The 26906-nt window shown below is 37.6% G+C and overlaps 1 protein-coding gene across 1 annotated transcript; it reads left to right on the top strand.

Annotated features, from left to right (window-relative positions):
- The first annotated feature begins 19898 nt into the window (after positions 1-19898).
- Positions 19899-20438, top strand: LOC145157631 (uncharacterized). Its single transcript, XM_079076656.1, has one exon. It carries the CDS (start codon positions 19899-19901, stop codon positions 20436-20438), a length of 540 nt encoding a protein of 179 aa, XP_078932782.1.
- Positions 20439-26906: the final 6468 nt, after the last annotated feature.

Here is a 26906-nt window from a genome sequence, read left to right as displayed (position 1 = left end):
TAACGCAATGCTTAGACTCAGGTCTCTTAGAGACAAATTCCGGAATAGACTATACCTTCCTTTATGTTCTAATGTGATACAATCACATTTCAACATGTATCATTTCTAACTACCAACTTCTTTAACAACGAGCGCGATAGTTCTATTGGTCACTTTGATCATCTTTCACTTCAATCTTCTGGCTTAAGTCAAATGCTACATCGAACTTGGTCCTCTGAACCACGTGACATACTCATCTTAGTCGGACTCGATTCGATATGACCACTAGGGTCGTAATAACAATCATCTTCTTAGTCATCACCGAAACGATGGTAACGACAGACTAGAATAAGACGAAATCAATTACTAGCTCCTTGGTAACCTTGTGACTTTACCTGATCCAAGTACGAGTTATGTGCTTCCGGTAGTATAGGCCTCTACTACCATTCACACCTACTCCTACTCGTCCCAAGTATTGTCTCGCAGTTCTCCAAGTCAACATCCAAGAATTTCACATATTCATTCAATTCATCAGATGACAAAACCAGGGTTTATATTATTTCTTGAAACGATTACACAGAGGTTCAAGTTTAGCCTATACTATGCCTCTAATAGGCTAAACCACTTGTTACTATTCACATTACTACTTCATAACTTGATCTTCGGGTATCAAGTCTTTACTTCTAATTCCTAGCATTGTTATTTGCTTCATCGAGGATATTCTGAAATTCCCTTGGCGTTGGCGGTGCGCTTGGCCTTGTTAGTTCATTTTTGTTCAGGTAGTCCTTAGAAATATGGCCTTTTTCCTTACATCTGTAACACACCCCCTTGGGAATCGTACACTAATCGGCGTAATGCCCAATTTCTCCACACTTGAAGCAATTCACCTTCATGCCGTAATTCCCAAAGTGTTTATTTTTGCACTTCCCGCACCATTTTCCTTTACCTCCTCTTTTGCCAGACTTTGAGAATATGTTGCTCTTGTTGGACCTTGAAGACCCCTCAAATTTCCTCTTCTTTCCAACTTCAACCTTGTTGGCGGTCCTGTCATTGATCATTTCTTCAATAGACTTAGCAACCCAAATAGTTGCCTCAAGAGCAGATGCCTGACGTACTGGCACAGTAAGTTCGTCCTTACTTTGTTGAAGTAAACGTTTTGTCTCTTCCATCTGTTGATCCAACATCGTACGCACCATTGCCTGTACCCCAACCATTGTGATTGGCTCAGGCTGCGGATTATCATTTGCGAATCCACTTTTAGTACTCGCCATTTCGATCTATACACCGATCGTAGGTGAATTTAGATCTTTATTTTTGATAAACGTTAAATTTTTGTTATCACTCCGAAACGTTTACATGTTAGTTCTAATATCGTAGTTATACGTTTAGAATCCTGAACACATAAGGTTTCTAGATCCGGTCGGCAACAGACCATAGATCCGAACAAATAATATTATATATGACAAACATATAGCATTTAGCACATAAAATCATCTTAGGCATCTTTCCTAAAATATACAAGTGCTCGTGTCTAAAATATGGTAGACACTCATCTCACGATCATCACTTAGCATTCTAAGTTTAAGTCTAGAAATCCTACAAATTCCTAGTTCGCTTAAACTAATGCTCTGATACCAACTGTGACATCCCCTAATTTCTCGGCCAGAAAAGACCGATTTAAAAGATGTTGCGGAATTTGTTCCCATAACAATATGATAATTATATTATCAAATCGTTTCCAAGCAAATGTATTTTATTCATTTAAACCATTGGGATGTCATCGTCAATACAGAAACATAAGCATAAACAGAACTTACATTCACTTATACTAGTGATCTACATCTCTTTTAATCTCTCAGTGTAAAGTAACTTCGTATCAATACCTATGATACAAACAAACTGAGTGGGTCAGGCTTGGGAGACTGGTGAGCATATAGGGTTTTCAACCACCATTAAATAAATTTATTATGCTTAAACTGATGGGTTTTGAGCATTCTAACACTTCCTAAGTGTACATGCAACCCTAATAACCTTGGATCTATGTTTGTGTAATTATCATGCAAAGTTGAATTCCAAGGTTATATTCCTATCTAGCATACATGGGGAACAAATTTTAACTTGCATGAAAGATAGAATAACTTACCTTGTTGTTGCTTATGATCCTTGAAACCTTGTGAGCCTAGCACCCCAAGTGTGATGCCTCAAATGCTTCACACAACACCAAATGCTTTTGGAATGACTTTAGAGAGAATACACACTTCTAAAATCGGCCTAGCCCTCTTGTTTCTTATGTGTAGCCAATTTTGGTGGAGAATGGGTTTCTTATATAGTGTTGACATATCTAGGGTTACACCATGTAAACCCTAATGTGTCATGACTCTTCATTTCCATGACCCATGGGTTTGTAACTCCCATGGAGCATCCATGGAGCATCCTATGGGTGGAACCCAACTTGATAATACATGGAGCCTCTTAGCCCACTATATAAGATATGGAAGATTTACATAATCTACCCATATATTTAATTAGTTATCTTTTGATCACTTAATTAATTCTAAATTAATTCTTGATCAAACTAATTAAATAATATTATTAATATATTAGAACTTATAATATATTAATAAACCATAAGTGTTATTTCTCTCATTTTAGTTTATCCAATTGCATGGTGCCATGCAACCCAAATGGACCATGCCGGGTCGGGTCAAGTACATACCAGAAATAGTTATGGACTTAGACACCTTATCCAACAGTCTCCCACTTGGATAAGTCTAATAACTATAACTGCAATACTTCAGGAACCGATCGGCAATCGTAGCTCTTTCAAGGTCTCTCGGAACTGAGAAGATGATGATACGCCATTTAGGATAAGTGATCATATAATCCTCTGTTCTAGATATCAGCAGAACAAATTCATGGAACAATGTCTTACTTATTGTCCAGCAGTTTGTTTCCCGATTTCCGATTTGTTTGACAAAGAACTTAATTGAACACATCAACTTAGTTCTGACCGGGCCCGGTACATAGGTCAAAACAAAATCATCGAGGGGCCCAGATATCAGCTTCTAATCCAAGAAGGAACAGATAAACTTCGACTCATATGTATGTTCTACCACTCATTGAATTATACACAAAAGCACGTTTTATAACATCGAGTTACCAATGCGTTAACGTACAATCAATGCATAACCAACTCATAAGTAACAAATCATATCTCTAGGTTTGAAGACTTATATGATATTACCGTCTCACGATAACTCGAGATAAATTCCATGAAGTGATTCCAGTGAGCGTGGGTTGAGTCCAATGCTCAGAACTTATGAGCACTCATGAGTGTTGTAGCCATGTCCAACAACTTAGACCTCTGCAACCAATCATGACAGTCTTGATTCATACCTACTTCCGACATATGACCGACTGTGGAGGTTCGAATAATATGATATACCAAACATAATTATTCTGGAAGTCAAAACATGCAAAAGAAATATAGTAAACGACCGACAAGAGATAGCAACACTTTACTCATAAATAAAACACCTTTTATTCATCATCTAATGTCAATTACACTTTACAAATTTCAAGGTTATCTAACTACTAAATCTAATATCATCCTTCAGCCCTATGCTCCGAGCATGCTGGAGATGCTTAACCCGAGTCAGTCCCTTCGTGAGGGGATCTGCTGGATTATCATCCGATGATACCCTCTTTGCCACGAGGAGTCCTTCTTCTATTCGATGTCTGATGAAGTGGTATTTTCTGTCGATGTGTCTGGATCTCCCGTGATCCCTTGGTTCCTTGGCTAAGGCAACTGCACTTTCACTATCACAGAAAATTTCCATTGGCTCTTTAATAGCTGGTACAACTCCAAGGTCTCCAATGAAGTTCTTCAGCCATATTGCCTCCTTTGCTGCCTCGCTAGCTGCTATATACTCTGATTCATAAGTTGAATCAGCCACTGTCTCTTGCTTGGAACTCTTCCAAGAAATTGCTCCTCTGTTTAAGGTAAAGACCCAGCCTGACTGAGAGCGGAAATTATCCCTATCAGTCTGAAAGCTAGCATCACTATACCCTACAACTCTCAAGTCTTCACTCCCACCGAGGGTAAGGACCCAGTCCTTAGTCCTCCGTAGGTACTTGAGGATATTCTTTACCGCAGTCCAGTGTGCCTTTACAGGGTTCCCCTGATACCTGCTAACCATGCTCAAAGCAAAGGCTACATCAGGTCGAGTACACGTCATAGCATACATTATTGATCCTATAGCAAAAGCATAAGGTATTCGACTCATTTCTGCTATCTCAACCTCAGTATTAGGGCTTTGTGTCTTACTCAATCTGGCGTTACTCTGGATGGGTAACTCTCCTTTCTTGGAGTCCTGAATGCCGAATCTCTTCAACACCTTATCCAAGTAAGTACTCTGACTAAGTCCAATTAGTCTTTTACTCCGGTCTCTCAAGATCCTTATCCCTAGAATATAGGCAGCTTCTCCTAGGTCCTTCATAGAGAAACACTTCCCAAGCCAGGACTTAACTTCCTACAGAGTTGGGATGTCATTTCCTATGAGTAGTATGTCATCCATATACAATACCAAAAAGCAAACTATACTCCCACTAGCCTTGACATATACACAAGATTCATCTTCACTCCTAGAAAAGCCAAATTCCTTGACTTTCTCATCAAAGCAAAGATTCCATCTGCGATGTGCTTGCTTTAACCCATAAATGGATTTCTCAAGCTTACACACTCTATTAGGGTACTCTGTGTTGACAAAACCCTCTAGCTGACTCATGTAAACATCCTCAGCCAACTTTCCATTAAGGAAAGCGGTTTTGACATCTATTTGCCATATTTCATAGTCATGAAATGCAGCTATGGCTAACAGAACCCTAATAGACTTAATCTTGGCCACTGGAGAAAAGGTCTCATCATAATCAACTCCCGGAGTTTGTGAGAAACCCTTTGCAACCAGTCGTGACTTATAAGTGTGTACATTACCATCCATGTCGGTCTTCTTCTTGAAGATCCATTTGCACCCTACTGTCTTACGACCTAGTACATTCTCAACCATGTTCCAAACTTGATCGTCATACATGGACTGTATCTCGCTGTCCATTGCCTCTTTCCACTTGGCTGACTCAGGGCCTGCCATGGCTTCCGCGTAACTGTTAGGTTCATCCAGACCTATCAGTGTCTCATCACTGATAAGTGTATCACCTTCCGCAGTAATATGGAATCCATAGTAATGCTCAGGTGCATTCCTAACCCTTGTGGAACGCCTCAGAGGTACAAACTTGTCAATTGGCTCAACAGAAGTTTCCTCCTCAAGTTGAGTGCTAGGGTTTGAAGTTCCTTCACCACTTGACTCTTGAATTTCTTCAAGGTCAACTTGCCTCCCACTGTCTCCTTGGCTTATGAACTCTCTCTCTCTCACAAGAAAGCCCTCCTAGCTACAAAGACCACATTCTCACTAGGTCTGTAGAAGAGGTAACCAAAGGCTTTCTGTGGGTAGCCGATGAAAATACACCTCTCACTTCGAGGTTCGAGCTTATCATGAGTCTCGCGTCTCACGAAAGCCTCGCAACCCCAAATCTTAATGTGGTCTAGTTTGGGTACTTTACCAGTCCACATCTGATGTGGAGTTTTGGCAACTTTCTTTGTGGGAACTAGAATAAGGATATGGGCGGCAGTCTCTAAGGCATACCCCCAAAATGAGATTGGTAGCGAAGCTCGACTCATCATGGAACGAACCATATCCAAGAAGGTTCGATTACGCCTCTCAGCTACACCATTCAACTGCGGTGTCCTGGGAGGTGTCAATTGTGAGACAATCCCACATTCCCTAAGATAGTCGAGGAACTCTGAACTAAGATACTCACCACCTCGATCGGATCGAAGCATCTTAATGTTCCTGCCCAATTGATTCTCGACTTCCTGTTTAAACTCTTTAAACCTCTCAAAAGTCTCTGACTTATGCTTGATTAAGTAGACATATCCATATCTACTGTAATCATCAGTAAAAGTTAAATAATAACGATTAGCATCCCTTGTGGCATGTTTGAAGGGCCTACACACATCCGTGTGTATAAGATCCAACAAACCTTCACCCCTCTCACAAGAGCATGTGAAGGGTGACTTTGTCATTTTTCCAAGTAAGCATGATTCGCAACTATCATCTGACTTTAGGTCAAATGACTCCAATACTCCATCCTTTTGGAGTTGGCATATGCGTTTCTTGCTTATATGTCCAAGACGACAATGCCATAATTATGCTTTATCCAAGTTATTATCATTAACAGAATCACTACACAATACATTATTTCCTAAGTTATCAACCACAGATACAGTTTCATACACACCATCACAAGGTAATGCTTTAAAATAAAGAACATTATTAAAGAAAACATTAATCGAACCAACTTCATTATCAAATGAAAAGGTGAAACCTTGTTTATACAATGCATGAAAGGAAATAATATTTCTTGCCATTTCTGGCGAATGACAACATTTATTCAAATCTAAACTAAACCCACTACTTAGCGATAAAGTATAAACTTCAATCTTGGTGACAGGTAAAGCTTTCCTATTCCCCATGATTAAGTTTATTCTTCCATGGTCCACATTCTCACTTCTTCTTAGTCCCTGCAAATCAGAACATATATGAATACCACAACCGGTATCAAGGACCCAAGAGTTAGAATGGGGTGAGTTATTAGATAAGATAGTGTAAATACCTGCATGGTTGGGTTTAACTTTCCCATCCTTCACATATTGCTGGTAGTTTGGGCAGTTCCGCTTCCAGTGTGACTTTTCATGGCAATAGAAGCATTCAGCCTCTTTAGGGTCAGAAGAAGGAGTGACAAAACCTTTCTTGGTTCCACTTGAAGAAGAGCCATCAAGGGTCCTAGCCTTGGTACCCTTCGAAGAGCTCTTCCTCTTCTTCCCTCTACCTTTCCCGATTGCCAAAACCGGGGCGGAGTTTGGAGTAGGAGTGTTAAACCGACTTACCCTTAAGACTTTTAATAGCAAAAATGTAAAATTAGGGGTGAAAAGGTAGCAAAATTCCAACAAAAACCGGGAGGTCTCGCACCCTTTATATAGGTGCAAGCCTCGGATCCGAAGCAAGAAGAAGAGGGCAGGTGGCTGCGAAGTTGCGAGGATCGGTACAAGCGGCAAAAGGGCGAGGCTTGGATGCGAGGGTCAGAACAGGTGTGCGCTTCGGATTGGTCCAGCGCCTCTGATGACACACCTGCTTCGGATGACTCACCGAGATCGGACACGGAGAAGGCACGGGGCGACTTCTGATTGGCCGAGCCTTTGGTGCGTGGGTGGTGCGACACGCCTTGCCAGCTGGCCTCGAATGACTCAGCAATTTCGGACACGTGGCGTGCTACAAGCGAGGGTGACGTGGCCTATTCCGGACCATGCGAAATTTCTCGGATTTTGGGATTTTTCTCGATTTTTGTGCCCCAAACTTCTAAAATCCATAACTTTCGCATATGGGCTCCTTTTTTTTGACGTTCTTTATATGCACGCGTAGGTAAAATTACGCTCTACAACTCTCATTTAGACTTCGTCGGCTAATTTTGAATTTAATTTTAATATTATTATTATTTTTAACAGACCGGGACAAGAAATCCGTTAAAAATTCATAACTTCTTCATCCGACGTCCGTTTTCGTCTGTCTTTTTACCGTTGTACTAATATTGACGAGACCTTCGATTCTCTTTAAGGTTATGTTGGCTAAAAATCACTCGATCTAAAATTCGAGTTTTTAATTGTCTATCGCTAAGCTGAAACTTTGAAAAATCATAACTTTCTCATACGAAGTCAGATTTGGGCGTTCTTTTTATGCATACTCTCGGTTTAACGAACACTACGACTTTCATTTATATCACCAAGGCTAAAAAGTAGTTTATCAAAAACTCACTTTTTACGTCATTCGGCACCGTGTCGGTTTTGTCGCGAAACTTCGACAGGTCATAACTTCATTGTTATAACTCGGATTTCGGTATTCTTTATATATCCGGAATCCTTATCACGACCACTACAACTTTTTTAATAGATTTCAGCTTTATCTAATATTTATTTTCGACGCTCATTTTTATTCTTAGTTAATTAAATTCTAATAATTAAGCATAAAACACATAATAATCACATAATTCCTCTTCATTTCTACAAAATGAGTTACAAAGGTTAACCTAGACTATTACGTCAATATTAATGCCTAGCCTAGAAACACGGGCGTTAAAGTTAGCCCGATTTCGTTAAATAAATTTTGAATTTTTGTTTAATTCCGTCAAATTATTATGGGTTGGAAAATCATTTAAGTTATATAATTTAATATTATATAAGAGTCGGAACCAAAATCATGCGAAAACCCAAGTTTCTTTGAAAATCAGTAAAAATCGGACTGACCGGTGTTCATGGCTGTGGTCCCGATCACGGCCGTAAACCCGTTCGCGGTTGGTGGACCCCACCACCGACCATACACCTTGCCTATATATATGTGCTCCTACCCCTCATTTACACATTTCTGGCCGAAAACACACTTTCTCTCTCAATAATCATCACCCGAAAAACCCAAGATATCTCTTCATCTATCACTTCATCCACCTTAGAACACGTTTTGGAGCATCAAACATCCGTCTTTTCATCAAAATCAAGCATTGCTGTTCTTAAGTTCACGGCCGTGAACCCTTCAAATCTTCATATTTCACCAAGAACACCAAGAACACCAAGAACATGCCCTGAACCCTTCAAAGATCGTAAACCCTTCGCAGATAGTGAACCGTTCACGGCCGAGAACAGTTCACGGCCGTAATCCCCTTCACGACCGCAATCAGCCTACATCGAGAATCTTGGTTGCAAACCGACTTTTTCCACTTCGATCGAGTCTCGGTAACATTCCTTAACCAAAAACAAGTGTTTTCAACACTATAATTAATGGTTTCGATAATAATACGCATATATGTATTTAATTATTATTAGGATCCCGTTAAGTGCCGCGTATATCAACTCGAGGGTCTTCGTTTCTAGTCTCGTTGTCCGACAGATTCACGCAACAAACTGTGAGTTCATACCCCTATGCTTTTATTATTTTAACGTTTTCAGGGGTGGGGGATACAAGCTAATTACAAATAGTTTTTATGAACTTTATACATAGAATTTCAAACAGGATTAAAACATATGCAATTGATACAATCAAAAGATTACCACATTCTACAAAATGGTTAGATATCTTATGCCTTTTGTAACATGCTGAGCATAAGGGAAGTTTTCAACTCGCAACTAAAATTGCATAGTTTTCAGAACAATACACACTGAGGACTTAACATACATACAAACTATAATAGGTATAGCTTGGGAATTCAATACACAATTTTACCATTTCAGGATTTTACATTAACAAGCACATAAACTATGGTAAATATAGTTTATGGTATACAATACTACTTTCTGAATACAATAGTACCATACTAAATAATTATTTAAGTATAATTATTACTACTCTGTAAAGTATACATACGATTCCAAGTACAAGAGAACGATACTAAACAACATGTAAACTAGTTAATACAGGGTTGTGAGACACAACTTCAATTTGTACCCTTCGGGGTACTGAACTAAATCCTAACATAGTATAACCAGAGTCTCCTAGAGGGAGAGCGTGAGATTTGTGAATAGATCTATTCGGGACTGACAATCCCACACCTGAACTGCTAGCTACAGTTCGGCAGACATGCCTGAGGTGACAAATGTCATATATCCGACACTTGAAGAACGTCGTAAAGGTCACTAGGTCATATCAAGCATGGTTATATGAATTCACAATAGTATAAACTAACCATTTGTTTATGGAAATTCACTTCTTCACTAGTTTTATTTTCATTAATAGAACTACCATACATTACAACTGGAGGATTCCAGGGAATACAAATACATGTTTTATTTTAAGTAATAAAACTATATACTGGTGGTAACCAAGGTTTTCAAACAGAACATACTATACATACTGGTGGTAGCCAGGGTTTTTCATAGAGAAAGTTCTATGCAAAAGTTTCGTGTAGAATACACCATACAATACATCTGGTAGTAATCAAGCATACAAGATAACTTTTATCATATACTGTAACAGGATACAGTAACAAATATTCTTAGTTACTTCTATAATTCCTTAGTTGATGCATCTGGGTTATGTATGAATAATATCCGATAGACTGTAGAAAGTGTGGTTTACGCCTCATTTCCTGTTCCTTGTTTGGTTGTGGGCTTAGGGCAGATCCACATAATCAACTGTTTGTTCGATATTGGTCTATACGTGGCTAGTATGAGCTAAGTGATCATAGGAGTTGGTATTATCATGCTTTTATAAAATAAAATATTGGATTTTCTTAGAAACATACAAACATTTTCACAGATTCTCCAACAGGTTTTCATTACCAAAAACATTGCTTATGAACTCACCAACTTTAATGTTGATACTATTTTCAAAACCGCTTGTATTCTCAGGAAATCAGTAGACAGGTACTCCCACAGACTTTTGAGAAGACGAAGCGTATAGAGTCACGTCTTTATATTTTACTACTTTTGATGTATACAAACTATGTATCAAACAGATGTAAATGTTTTACTTATTCAATGTAATGGTTGTGTTTACTTTGATTACTATTATGCAATTGTTATGATACTATACATGACGTCCTCCACCCTTGAACGTTTACGCCGTTTCGGTTTGGGGGTGTGATAGACCCTACTATCCTAATAATGGGAATGGTGGATGGATCGAGGAGGAGCCCGAGGAGCAGGTCGAGGCTGATGCACCAGCTGCTGAGGAGGACCCGGAGGAAGGTCAAGATGATGATGAAGATATTGACGAGGACCTGATGGAGGAGGAATCTGATGCTGATTATGAGGTCAACGACCCACACTTTGCCGTCCGCAAACTGCACGATCCCATACCCGAGCGGAGCTTTCAGGTATACTGCCTTCTAGGTGGTCCATTATGGATGCGCACTCCTCGTAAGAGAATACGCCCCTTTCGTAGACTCGAGATTTTTTCTGATAGGTGTACCACTCCAGGGACTGACACCCCACTAGACAGATGACTTACACAGATGGAGTCGCGAGCATGGCCGACATCCACCATATTGTATGTGCCAAGAATTCTACGACCTCCGTAATGGCGGTTAAACCGAAAAGGCTCTCCCTTTCATGATTCGCTGCATTTCGCGCCTTGACGAGCTTGCTAGGGCGTCTACCAGCCAGATCCTAGATGTTGGTGCCACTGATGAGGTCATCGTCGCCCGGTTTCGTCGTCTAGATAAAGACCATGATTATACACACAAGATTATCGATTGTCTTCAGGAGGATGTCACGACCGCCCGAGCCAAGGTTAGGGAGCTCATGGACTGGCATGTCGACATGGAGCAGAGGATTATCGAGGTAGAGCGCTGAGCCGAGGAGGCGAGAGAGGAAACAAGGGAGATGCAAGCATTCATTGCCATACTTCGAGGGACGAAGGATGTCCCTCGCCATGAGTAGTGTTTATGCTACTTAACTTTTGTTATAGACTAGGTTTTATGAGTAAGCGTTGGTGCTACTCCCTCATGTATGTAGGTCTGACCCTGCGAATAAGTAATTACACTATTTTAGGGGTCGTTATGCTGCCGATTTTCTTTTGGGATTCAGGTGTATTACAGACCTCCGTGAAGTTCAATTTTCTAAAACTATGTACTACTATAAAACATTATCAATGAAATGGTTTTCATTTTCCAAAACTATATATATATATATATATATATATATATATATATATATATATATATATATATATATATATATATATATATATATATATATATATATATATATATATATATATATATATATATATAAATTGAAAACAATGCTTATATAAGCTAATACAAGTCAACACAAGTCAAAGAAATAAATCAAAAAGCATGAATTACACCTCACCATAGTGATTTCGGTTTTTGGAATCAAAGAAGTTTTAGGATTTCGGTTTTGTGGGGACCAAAACATCATGTTAGGACAAAAATCTCCTTCATAGAAGTATACTATGACCGAAATCACATCCCTAAGGGACACTAAGGCTGAAAACACTTCATCGACACATAACAAGACCGAAAACTCTTTCTTAGTGGAAACTAGGACCGAAAACTACTTTGTGTGACAGATATTAGATGATTTCGGTCATGCTAGGATCGAATCTACTTCCTTATGGCTGAAAACTCCCTAAATATCTAGATATTTTACCACTTGATTTGTAGGATTAAGTTCCCAAAGTGATATGTTAGACTTACCAACATAAGTGTTACTTCTATTACACTCTTATCCCTTATTTTTCCCATATATAATACACACATATGAAACCATTCTTCATTCACAGTTAACTTACTTCACATTTGCTCTCAAATTCAAACCCATTTCCTTTCAAAATTTAAAGATCAAACACCTCCTGGAACTTCATTTCTTCAAGCTTTTTCCTTAAATAAATCATTGTAAGTTCATTTAAACAAGTGTTATACAATCATATTTATGTTAGTTCAGTATATTTACCCATTATTATGTGTTTAAAACCGTTACGATACAACACCCTTCATGTATTCTAAACTCGAAGATTACCGTTTCTATCTCGTTATGTAACCACAATCACGCTCGAGGTGAGGTCATACCTATACGTTTTCACGATTTTTCATTTGTTTACCGGGGGGGGGGGGGGGGATACATGTAAACAGAAGAAATATTGTGTTAATATCTAAACTATTTCAAATAGTTTCTATTTTCTTTTTTACCAAAATATATATATTTATATATATAAGTATTCAAATTATTTCAACACGTTAAATAAAAATAATATTTTCGCAACTTATTTTATTATCGTTTGTGCAAGAACGTTAAATTTCAGGGGATACTTTTATCACAGATTCACGAATATAATCATGCAAAGTTGTTAAAAATATAAAGGTTTTCATTTCAACATAACATACAATTTAAACTATAGTAGGTATAGTTTATGGAACAGATGTACAATTTTACCAAGTTCGGGATGCAATACGGAAACAAAAATATAAACTATAATAGGTGTAGTTTATGGGTCAGTTTTACAATACTTATACACTTAGAAATTTCTATGGAAAAGTTACATTTTCATTTACTAAAGGGTTTTCAGTTCATTACTCATAAACTCATTGAAGCAATAGATTGTGAGACACGTTTTCAAGTACTTACCTAAGTACCGATAAAAGTCCTGACTTATAACCAGAGTCTCTTGTAGGGAGAGTGAGATATTTGTGTATAGATATATATGTGAATGACAATCCCACACCCTGACTATTAGCTACAGTTGGACCGGCAAGTATGGGGTGACAAATGTCGTTAACGTTTCCGACGCCTAAAGAACGTCGTGTTCAGGCCGACTGGGTCATAGTATGGTTCTAAGAACTCACAGTGAGAAAACTACGAAATATTTACATGGTAATATATTTTCAAGCAGTCTTATTGCAGTACAAACATTACATTTGGTTTAACGGGGCAAACATACTCTCAACTAGTTTTACTTAATAATAAAACTACCTCACACGATTTTCAAGTACAACTACAATACATTATTTTCTAGTACAGTGAAATTTACATTTCTGGAAGGAACCTTATTTTTAACTCTATGATTACTTAGTGTATACGTTATGTTTAATTATATATAACTAAGATCATATAGGCATTAGAATGTGTGATTCCGCCTTAGATCCTGTTCCTAGTTTGGTTGTCGGCTTAGGGCAGAATCACCCATTCGACTTTCCGTTCGATCTTGATTATATATAACTTGTATACACTAAGTGATCATAGGAGGAACCAGTATGGGTCACACCACTTACTTAAATTTGAACTTCGTATTACAAATTTTAAAGCATAAGAAAGTTATACATTTTTGTCTTAAGGTACTAAGACTACAATACTTATATAAAGAAAATATTGGATTTTCTGGAAGAACACACTATCGTTTTGAAGGAACAAAGAACATACTTTTTCATACAAAATGGTTATGAACTCACCAAATTAAATGTTGACACTTTTTCAAACTAATTGTATTATCAGGAAATTAGTAGACAGGTACCCACACATGTTTCAAGAAGACGGAGGATAGTAGCATCAAATTATAGTTTTTGCTGTAGTTTTGGTCTCAAGTAAACGATGATTTGAACACAATGTATATATATTTCCAATATGATGATTGTGTTGTGTGACATCCCAAAATTTAGGTCTGAATCTGTAAACGATCAGTTCACCGCGAACCTTTTTGTATCTTGACCAATTGAATTTTAACACATATTTTAGTAGAAATATAATGTCAATTCAAATACAATAAGATATGAAATGGTATCTTATCTCCAATTATGGAAAATGTCGAACGAATTTCAAAGCGCAAATTGTAACATTAGTTAGTGACTGAAAAACTGAAATTTTGGTATTAAGCGTCTATAAACAAAGAAAATATTATATACTCGTAGTACCTGTTTCCATGATCACGGATATATAAAAAAAACGTCCAAAACGGAGTTCGTATGTAAAAGATATGACCGTTTTAAGAAACCAAACCGGTATAGCACTGACTTTATCTAATTTCATAAACCGTATTGATCAGTTGAGGCACTTGCGCACATCAGATGAAAATTCCGAGAGCGTTTGGACTCATACTAAAGTCTAATATACATAATGCTATACTTAAAATATTTTTAACAAAATATTTACAAAGTCGAAAAAAAAAATTTGTTCGGGTTTCGGAGCCGTTGAACTCAAAACTATTATTCGACAAGTACCCCTTAATTTATCTAAAAGAATAACATAAAATAATAAACAAATAATCATAAATAAATGAAAATAAATCAAAAGTAATATCGGAGACTTTGTTACATCAATTTATTTATCTTGAATAAATATATGTCTAGGGGGCAGACTTGCAACTTTCTGAAACTATGTTAGTAAAGAATTACGAGATTACGTTGGGGTTGGTTAGAGTGCCAAATTATAAGGACCGTTTATGCCAAAATCAGGAAGATTGTGTCTTCTTCCTCACTTCCTCACTGCATACAACTGCATATGACTGGATCCTTTTTCCTCCATTGATAACTGATGCAAAAAGGAATCTTAGAAAGCCAATTTGTCTTACCCCTCAAATGTTATCCCTTTAACTTATATGATAAATCTCTTTCCATTTCCTGTCTTAAAAGCTCAAATCGTTGGTGAAGTAGGAATCTCGATTTGAAGTTCCACCATATCCCTACCATAAAAACAACATTGCACTACCGTGAACCGCCTACTTTCGCACCTCCCCTCGTCACTCTCCTCTGTTTCTTACTTCTCCGGCGAAGAGGACCATCATAGTAAACGGTGGCAGCCCCTCCGCCTCCTCCTGTAGTAACCCACCTCCATTGCGACATCATTGCTGCTTTCCCTTTTGTTTTCCTTACACCGTGTGCTGCCGAACAGAAGAGAGACGAGGCAGCTGGAGCCGACGAAGAAACCACCGCCACCCTCTTGCCATCGCCGACCCACCCCATTGCTGCCACCACTGTTGAAAGACCGACACCACTGATGCTGCTGTTGCGAAGTCAGAACCCCACAACCACCACTCTTGTTGGTACTCTGCCTCCCTTGCTTTCCTTCGTTTGTTGCTGCCAAGAACCACCACCACCGTGAGGGTGGTGTTGCTATCGTGACCACCGAGAAACCCACCACCACCACCATTGCTGTTGAGAAGACCTTGACCAGACACCATCACGTTATGCTGCCACTGTAGGTTCGATTCTCTACCATCATCACCTTCGGTTATGCATTCGTATCAACCGATCAGCAGACCATGAAGTGGGTCTTGTTTCTCAAATTGGCGCCCTGTAAACGAGTTCAGACAGACAAGATGACTAGTTCAAACTTGAATTCTATTTAAAATAAACCCTCAACTCTCAGACTTGTGCAGATTTGGCCCTTCCCCTAGAAATAATCCATCATTTAAGTCAAACTGCCATTAGAGGACCAAGAACAGTCCCTCCCTCCGAAAACCGTAACAATTCTAGTCCAGCAACTCCAAATCAGCTTTAAAATGTGCATTTTTAGCCCCTGTTTTGAGAATAGTTACAAGAGCAGTCCCTGGAGTATGATTTTGGCAAAATCAATCGCTAGAGTTTATTTATTTTAACAAAGACCACCCTATGCTTAATAATAATACCAAAACTAGCCTTTTCGTTTATTAGGTAATATAAATAGAACCGGTGATTCGTTTTAAGGGCACGTGACGTCAAGAAACGACTTTCACGACAAATTCACTATCGAGCCTCGTTCATGCTTCAAGGGTGAGTGTTTACGGCCCCTTTTAATATTTTTACGGTTTGGGGGAGAATACATGTGCTATATATATTTATTGATCTTGACAAACACTTACCGATTTCAAAATTGGTTTATAAATATTATTTTATTAAATAATATTTCATATACAAATAAACTAGTGATAAATATGTTTGATGTAAAAACGTTACAGTTGTTTTTTTTTATAATACAACTAGTCGAGATAACAAATGATTTCTGCATACCAAATATCATGATTTTATGACAAAATATGTTATAAAACTTATGTCATAAAAAGTTACCACCTTTGTAGTATTTCATGTTCATACCAAACATACATATACGAGTTATCAAACTGTTATCTTGAAATCATTTATGTATTGTGTACACCAGAATGAGATTTACCACTTGTTTGAAAGAGCATTACACATTTTTATGGATTTTCTTATCAAGTATAACCGGTTTTTCATGACAAACTCTAGTTAAGGGCTTTATGAGTGAGACATTATTCATTACCCTAAGTGCAAACAAACATTTAGAAGACCCACACCACTATAACCGTTAATCTTCGGAGCTGAGATACATATGTATAGATCTATACGGGTTGACACCCCCACCCGTCGTTGCTAGCTACAACCTCGACCGATCAATCAAAGCGGGTGATAAATATCTAAAACAGTTTTACGACGTCCAATGAAGCGTCGTAGGGGTAGGTACAGTCACATAGCTCGGTTATAGGACTCACTATAAGCATTAACTAGATCTCATAATCTAGAAACCACGCATCCGGTTTCTCTGATTATCAAACATTTTGAGTATGAATTTACTCACGGTTTTCTGAGTACCAAACATTTTGAGTATGGATTTACTCACGGTTCTCTGAGTACGAAACATTTTGAGTATAGATTTACTCGCGGTTCCTCTGATTACTAAACATTTTAAGTATGAATTTACTCACGGTTTCACTGATTACCAAACATTTTAAGTGCGGATTTACTTATGATTTCTCTGTCTATCAATTATTTTGAGTATGAACTTACTCACGGTTTCACTGATTACCAAACATTTTAAGTGCAGATTTACTTATGATTTCTCTGTCTATCAAATATTTTAAGTATGAATTTACTTACAATTTCTCTTTTATCAAACATTTCCAAATATGGTTTAAACTACAAAAGGAATACTTTTTAGTCTTTTAAAGTATCATTACTGCGGTTAGCAGAAAACCTGTAAACTCTCACCAACCTTGTGTTGACCCTCAAAATTTCATGTATTCCTAGGGTATCACCAAACGAGCTTTCAGTCAGAAGATTAGTCATGGATTTCAGGCGACCTAGTTGATCTATTTTTTGTTAAATCGGCCTATCTGTTAAGGAAACTTTATGAATTTATTATTATGAACTTTGTATTCAAATCTTAAAGTGTAATGTAACTGATATGTTGGTATTGTTGTAACTTGTGATGTATATTAAATTTGCTTGTGATCCATGAATTAAGTCGCACAGCCCAACGTATTCCGCCGCCTCGGCCGGGGGTGTGACAGATTGGTATCAGAGCTAAATTGGCTATAGAGAACTCGTATCCTCGAAAGAGGAAATACAACTATAGCTACATGCTCCTAATAAAAGTATTATTAATAAATATACTACTTCTTGACTGCTCACGGGAGAGGCAACTGGTTTGAAGGGCCGCTAGGGTTGCTGGATTTGAAAACGGATTAATTGCCACAATGGTCTTACCCCCGATGTTTCATGTCTGGCCCTCGTCTGTAATTGGTAGTCTTGAAGTACAAAATAAAATTTAATAATATTACAACCCTCACCAACAATAATATATAAGAGTTATATATATACTCTGACCCGCGATGAGAACACTTAATAAAAAAAAAATTCTGACATGCCTTCAACTAAAGCTACCAACTCAATCCTTTAGGTCAAAAGCCTCAACTAAAGTTAGTATCATACATAGGCCATACCATAAATAAACTAGGAACGCGCGCCTATGTTATTTATGGTTGGGCTGGTGAAGAACCAACCTTAAGTGACGAGTTTGGCAGACTACAATGGTTGAGAGTTTTAGAGATTGAAGGATGTTCTCAAGACTCGATACATATACCTATACCTAAAATCATTGTATCAACTCCCAGACAACACATACATCTTAAAAATCATAAAATACTTAAAGGTTTGGGATAATGTCCAGATTTTGTTTTTCTAATTTACCTAAATATGAAAAAGAACAAAAAAAAAACAATATCCGCTACTTGCGTAACAGAAAAACCTATAGTCCCCAGTCGATCGTTCGGTAGTCTCCAAACTTCTATCTCCCTTATCTTCCAAAGATGAAAATTCGAAGACGAACCATGTATAGAACCCACTAAAGGGGAGGAATCTGAAGAAGAGAAGAGAACGATCGAAGATAGGCAACCAGTTGAAGAAAACATGAAAATAAAAGGACTATCAGATGAAGAGTCCACCATTTAAACGCCACCAGTGTACTACATCTACTGATTATTTTCAGGTGGAACGCTCTGCATGGATTCTCCTATGGAGAGGATCCCACCTCATTCCTGATATGATACTTCTACCTAAAGGAAGCAAATTTTGTCACAAGAGTCGGGAAGATTCATAAACACTCTCAGAGAGAAATAATAGCCTCGCGGAACAAGAATGACAAGTCATCACTCCCCAAGTCCGTTCCACTTATCGACAAGTCTATCAATAAAATTTTGTTTCTCCTAATTGAACAGAGTGTTCGAAATTAATACAACAAATTAAATCCATGATAGACAACATGAATATAGTAGAATACGTACTCTAGGCCAAAGAGTCAGAGAACTCAAGAACAAACAATAAGATGAAATGACACTGACCATACAATATGTCATCATATCAATCAACCAAAGAAGGGTTGTTACTCGTGGTCACCAAATCTATACACTAGAGCATAGAGTTTAACTGACCTACATCATACTAGGGAGAATAGTACCCTAAGGTTAAGGTTAGGAATCATGGAAAAAAAATTTATATGCATACATTTATCCTTACTATGTCCCTCAGTGGACGAAGCTTTCCCAATTCTAACCCCGTTCATGTTTGGATACTGGGTGTAACAATACATAACCGAAATACAAGCGTTTATGCTATCAAGTTGTTTCAAAGGTCGTAAATATTAACAGTTGTCACTCTATCATTTGAACTCGGTAGGATTTCAACTCTCTCTCTCTCTCTCTCTAACAATTAGAAACATGTAGGATTTCGGAAATCGACCGCTTTCTCTATCAATAGGAAATCTATAGGATTTCAGGAACAAGTATGCTATCATACGATACGACTCATACGTGCTCGTTTATAACAAAATTGTTATTGGTACATTTCCTGCCATCGAAATTCATGCATTTGTGCTATTTGATACTAGCATCGATGGAAGCTTCATTGACTATAAGTTTAGAAACATACTAAACCGTAAATCCTGCAACAACTAAGTAGAAGGCATCTTAGGAATACTTACCAATTGCCTTCTCACCCTGAATAACCATGTCTTTCCCGTTGACCTTATACTCATGACCATTGGAAGCTTCGATGAGATTATCGGAATGGATTGGTTATCGCCTCTCCGAGCCGAAGTTCTATTCTATGAGGAAGTCGACCGACTACCCCTACCCAACGATGGAGCCCTTGTGATGTACGAAGATAAATCAGGGAAGAATCTAAGAGTCATTTCTTGCATGAAGGCAAGAAAGTGCTTACGGAAAAGATGCCTCTCTTTCTTGGCCCATGTGATGGATAAGCAAGGCACGGGTAAGGAAATCAAAGATATTCCACAAGTATGCGTTTACCCGGACGCATTCTCAGAAGACCTACCTGGACTACCCCCAGTCAAGCAGGTTGAATTCCAAATTGACTTAATCCCGGGTGTAGCGCTAGTGGAAAGATCTCCTTATTGCCTGACACCATCGGAAATGAAAGAACTATCCGGTCAACTCCAAGAACTAATTGACAAAGACTTTATCCTACCAAGCTTTTCACTTTGGGAGCTCCGGTGTTGCTTGTCAAAGAGAAGCATGGATCATTCAGGATATGCATCGACTATCGAGAGTTGAACCAATACCCACTCCCGAGGATCGATGACATGTTCGACCAGTTGCAAGGACCCCGCTACCACTCGAAGATCGAACTAAGATCCGATATTCATCAACTCAGAGTTCAAGAAGAAGACACTCCCAATATAACAGTTAGGACCTGGTACGGTCACCACGAGTTCTTGTTTAGGCCCTTCGTGTTGACCCATGTACCGGTAATATTCATGGATATTATGAACCGAGTGTGCAAACCCCATTTGTACAAGTTCGAGATCGTCTTTATCGATGATATTATAACAGACTCACAAACCAAGGAATAATATGGCCAACACTTGCGTTTGATTCTGGAACTACTAAGGAAGGAGAAACCTTATGCAAGGTTCTCAGAATGCAAATTATGAATCAACGAGGAGCGTTTCCTTGATCATGTGGTGAATAGCAAAGGAATTCATAGTGAACCTGCTGATGGGTTTTGCGCATTCTAACACTCCTAAGTGTACATGCAACCCTAAATACCTTGGATCTATGTTTTCTCTATTATACATGCAATTATGAACTGTCCAAGGTATTACCCTATCTAGAATACAATACTTGATACTTGGGTAATCAAATGGATAGAATACATACCTTTGTTTGATGTAGCTTGTCTCCATGAAGCTTGAGTGCCTAGTGCCCCAAGTGTGACACCTCAAATGGTTCACACAACACCAAATGCACATGGAATGACTTGAGAGAAATGTAACACTCCTTGAAATCGTCTAGCCCTCATATTCACACAGTAGTGCCCGATTTCTTGAGCCATGGGATTCTTTTATATGGTGGCTATTAGGGTTACACCATGTAACTCATAACTTTACCCATTCCTTATGCTCCAGGGATTTTAACCACCATGGAGTATCCATGGGTCACCCCATGGACTTAGTCCAACATAATGAATCTTGGATCACAAGCCCACATATATAAGAATGAATGATTTACACAATCAACCCATATATTTAATTAGTCTCCTTTTGATCACTTAATTAATTCCAAATTAATTCTTGATCAATACTAATTAAATAACCTTATTAATATATTAGAACTTATAATAAATTAACCAACCTTAAGTGTTATTTCTCTCATTATAGTCTATCCAAATGCATGATGCCATGCAACCCAAATGGACCATGCCGGGTCGGGTCAAGTCTTACCAATTATAGTTATGGACTTAGACATTAATCCAACAGTCTCCCACTTGGATAAGTCTAAAACTATTATTGCGTATGACTTCAGAAACCGATCAGCAATCGTAGCTCTCAAAAGCTTCTGTCGAACTCTGACCTTGTCGATGAACTCTGACCTTTGTCAATGACTTGTCCATTAGATAAGGGATCATATATTCCTCCATTCTAGATATCATATGGACTGAGACATGGATTATCAATCATTCTCTCTGTCCATTTGTTGTTTCCCGATTTCCGATTCATGATGACTGACTGATTGAACAAATCAAATCAGTCCTGGCTTGGCCAAGCACTCACATGTATCATCTTTAAATCATCGAGGGGCCCACAGATATCGCTTTTATCCCGAAGGTAAAAGGAATGGATAAACTTCGACTCATATGGCTTGTTCTACTACTTGTTGAATCATACACAAAGGCACGTTTTATAACATCGAGTTACCAATGCGTTTTCGTGCAATCAATGTATAACCAACTCATAGTAACAACTCATATCTCTAGGTTTGAAGAATATAAGATATTATCGTCTCATGATCACTCGTGATAAAATCCATGAAGTGATTCAAATGAGCGTGGGTTGAATCCACTACTCAGAACTTATGAGCACTCATGAGTGTTGTAGCACTGCTTTGTCCAACATCTTAGACCTCTACAAGCCAACCCATGACAGTCTTGATTCATATCTACTTCCAACATATGACCGACTGTGGATAGTTTGAATAACTTAGTCATTCAGGAAGATGACCTAGTATTCTGGAAGTCAAAACATGCAAAGTGAAACACAAGAATAATTGAATCTAATATGGTATCAAAACCTATGAATATAAATAAGACACTTTTATTTATCACCATACTAATTACTCATTATTCATTGTTTCGGTTTTATCAACTTTATACTTGAATTAAAAAACACTAGTTGTCCCATGCTCCAAGCAAGTACACTATGTTTTCCAAAACAATAGCTTTGCCATACACCAAGTATGCACTCTATGTTTTTCTACGATCCTTACTTTGTGAAATAAACCAATTGAACATAATTTCAATGATTCACACTCCCAAATCCTTATCGAAAAATGTGAGAATTTCAAATTCCTATCATTTATCGAAATCTGTTTAGATTTTAAACTTATATGCACTGACCCACTTGTAATGAATATGTACAAAGTCACAAAGATTTGTCAACATTCATTATAAGGTATTCCAATGGAGTTCAACTCCATGGAAACTAAGTCTCATATTCAAAGTACATTGCTTTGAACATGATTCTTGCATTAAGTTTTTCTAATCTTACACAGATAACTTCCACTTATGGAGACAACTCCATATTCTCATTTTGACTATCACTTCTGAACAAGAGATGCCTCTTTTCAGAATATGTCAATATGGTCCTTCCAAAATTAGCACTATACTTCCAACTGTCCCTGAGCAACCAATCTTTGGTAAACCTTAGATTGTCCTCGACAATTGCTTAATCCTTTTAGTCATATCCAATTCTAGACCTTTTCCCTTCTTAATGCCCCAGGCATTTGGAAAATTTTAGAAAGGACAAATATTATAGCACATGCAATCGATCCTGTACCTAAAGCAAATGGGACACGATTCATGATGTCTCACATAAAGACATGATTCTAGACTAGTCTTTTGATACAATATTTTTATTTGCCAAGTTCTCATAATTCATATTATGAAAAGGGATGCCGTAATCATAATCAAATTTTAGAACGCAAATAATAGACCCATATATAGAATTTCCTTATGGTGAGTCATTCCAACACAAAATTCATATATATCCTTGACTAAAGATGATTAAAACCTCAATCTAAGCTTTTAGAATTGAAATGAAGTATAATTTCCTCTCCCTTAATTATAGCAAAACAACTTTTCAACCCCTGCAACTCCACGAATTGAAAATTTTGTTTTCTATAATTAACATTGATAACTTGCAACCTTTATCATAATTATCATGCTACCACTAACATGATGATTATTAGCATAACACTTATGCTCCCACTAGCTTTGACATGTACTCAGAAATCAGCTGGACTTCTAGAAATCAATACTTTATTGACTTCCTTACCAAAGTTCAGATTTCTGATACGAGATGCTTTGATAAAACTTTATCAAAATCATACACCTTTCCTTAGATAGCATGCATGTGTGTCTAAACAATTTCAGAACTAGGAAAAGGGATGTCGTAATCATAGTCTCAATTGTTTAGACCTTTTGCCATCTGATTCAAATCTACTTGGTGGAAGTGTTTCCTCACCATCATTTTCATGAATCGGAGAGAAACCTTATGACCCTTAGATTTTATGGTGTATGTGTTCTTATCCATGTGAATTGTCAAAACCATAGTCACAAGACAAGGATAATGACAAATCCAAACTCATATGGATTGAACTTATGCAATCTTAACTTCTTGCCACCTGGCAGTACAGGGCCTGCCATTGCTTCCAAGTTGTTATGCAACCAATTGAGAACTTTCAGAACTCCTATGCAAAGCCAACTTTAACTGGAATGGGCACATAATATGTCAACATGATAGGTTATAAACCTCAAGTCGTGTGCTAGTGAAGAACCTCAGGTTTTATTCTTGATTAGTTCTTGAAATTCTTTTTAAGATCTTTAAGACTCCCACTGTCCTCTTGACATATAAGACTATCTTGCCAAATAATCAAGAGATAGTGCGGATTCTTTATCAAGACAAACACTTCACACAATTGGCCTTAGTTGGTCTTTGTTTAATCCAAAACATCACAACTTACCAACTTCAAATGTACAAGAGTAGGACACTTTTACTCTTACATTTGACAAGTGTTATAAACCTTTCTTTAAGATATGTCACTCAACTTATAGTCTTGGAGTATGACTCTAAGACTTGTTTTGAAACGAAGTATGACTCATTTTCTTGATTTAACCATTTCAACAATTCATGACTCCTCTTCGTATTCATAAGAATGCACTAAGATGTCCTTAGAAGACCAATTGTGATGTGGTTCTTTAATCATTAAGATGATCACAAAACATGATACTAAAGTACTCTCCCATCTTTTCAGATTTGAGAAACTTTTATCTGTCTGCCTAATTTGATTCTTCCCATTCGTTCTGCCATACATTAAGACTTTTCCAATGTTTCAGAATTATACTTAAACTTGTAAGTATAACCATAGTTACTAAAATTTAGTAAATCATGACGAATAGTCTTAACGAGCTTTGTGGTGGACTTGACCAGTGCACAAGAATGTGTACTCGATCCCTTTAGTCCTTAACTTGACTCACACATCCATGTGAACAAGTCTTAATTTTCCAATGCTTGAAAGTTCTCATTCATCATACTATTCAACTTGCATGATTCCAAGTTTGTATCCAACTGAAGCCTTGGGAATGAGAATCTTTCCTTATTTGGTAAATTATGACACTACCACAAACGAAAGAATCAAGTCCATTTTTTTTCAAATATTGCTATCAATGGAATCATATAAACAACCATTTTTCACAAATGCCACTTGTAAGGATATTTAAAATAAATATAAAATTAAAAACTTTTATTTTATTTCAAAACTTTGCGGAAAAAACTTATCCTTATCTATTCCTAAGCAATATATCATAACTCCTAAGTAACAACTTCAAAATTCTGATGCGATCGAAATCCACCTACGCGATCAGAATCAGCATATACTTCCTTTAAGCTTTCTCTCTATTCTTTGATTCTTAAAACATCAACATGTGACCCAGTCACATCATGTAATGAGGATCTTAGAATAGAAACTTAACAGAGTTAGATAATGGGCTCTACCTGAAGTAGAGTCAGACTTATTGACTTTAACATCCTTAGGTAAACTTGGCAGCTTTGCAATCAACGCCCCTTCCTTTGGCAAAATAAACATATGGACCCTTTGGTAATGGGACTATCTCAGACTTAGCCTTTCTCCTTACCATTTGGTCAACCGGGTTGACTATGGCCAATCCCTTTCCATTGGGAGGAGAATGCTTTTTCTGGATTTCCAGTGTCACCATTGTCACTGTCCATAAAGTTTTTGCGAAGTTGATCTTCTAATCAAATTTGCTTTACTATCGTTCCAAATCATTGCTGATTCAGCAGCACCAAGCAAATAGATATGATCATTAAGGTTCATGTCATAGTCTGTTTCATAGTAGTCCCAAAGGAACTCACTATGTGACTTAGAAAGTGATTGAACATCCAACTTTCTCAAGACTTTGACACCCAACTCTCCCAGCTTGTCAATATGTGACTTCATCTCTAAGATGTGATCACACATAGACCTTGCTTGCCATTAGGGCTTGAGTGACCTTGAACTTGTGTGTTAGGGAGAATAATTGGAGGAGGTGGAGGAAGTAAAGTTCCAAGAGATTTGGGAAGATCATAGATGTCTGAACTAGACATCTTTTGGGAGATATTCAAGATAGTTGATCTAAAGTCCTTAATATAACACCCAATATGAAATATTAAGGCTAGGATCCAACAACCTATTTATAACTGGAAGAGGGATGCCGTAATCCGAGTTATAAAATAGTTGAAGGTAGGTAAATGACGATTTACCAATTTCCACCATGAAAAACGAAATAATGTAATTAGGTTTTTAATTGGATTTGAAACTCCTAGATCTTTTGAGATTCATTTAACTTTTCAATGGCATGTTTCAATCTCGAGTGTGCCCTTCAGGATTTGTGACTGGGATGCCGAGGATCACAAAACAAGGTGTGAAGTAACCATGCAAATATACTTGGTACCCTTAATATTTACCCCTCAATCGATGTGCCGGTTAACCACACGAGGTCCACCGATACTATGATAAATATTAAGTTACCCTTTGCCTACTTTGTTAAATCCAGGTTAGTGTGCCGGTTAACCACACACACTCCACTAACGGTTTAAACAAAGTGCAAAGTGTAATTTCATGGATTAGCACCTTATTCACATTTTCCTAAGTAACTAAGATTGGGAATTTATAAAAACTTTAGTTACTTAGTATTTATCATTAATACTTTTAATGAAGGGATAATTATAGTCCTTGTCCTACCCGTTCGGCTAACGACCCTCCACCAGTCAAGGAAGCGGTGGGTGAGAGTGGACACCCATTAAACTGCCATTTTATAGGCAGTAACCTTATACCCCCCTTATAGACCGGCTTCGTGAATGAGGCCTACTAACGGTAAGACTGACTTGCTCTTATACATATATTTATTATTAACTTATAATACTATAAAGTATAAGGGTTGAATTTTAACTTTTAAAATTCTAAGGG

The sequence above is a fragment of the Lactuca virosa genome, chromosome 2, assembly GCF_052849685.1.
Source record: "Lactuca virosa cultivar CGN04683 chromosome 2, Lactuca_virosa_CGN04683_v6, whole genome shotgun sequence".
Lineage (NCBI taxonomy): Eukaryota > Viridiplantae > Streptophyta > Magnoliopsida > Asterales > Asteraceae > Lactuca > Lactuca virosa.
Note: the sequence above shows the minus strand (reverse complement) of the source record. Positions and strands in the feature narration are given on the sequence as shown.

Excerpts from the sequence above, each read along its gene's own strand:
- LOC145157631 (XM_079076656.1), top strand. The coding sequence starts at position 19,899 with ATGACCATTGGAAGCTTCGATGAGATTATCGGAATGGATTGGTTATCG.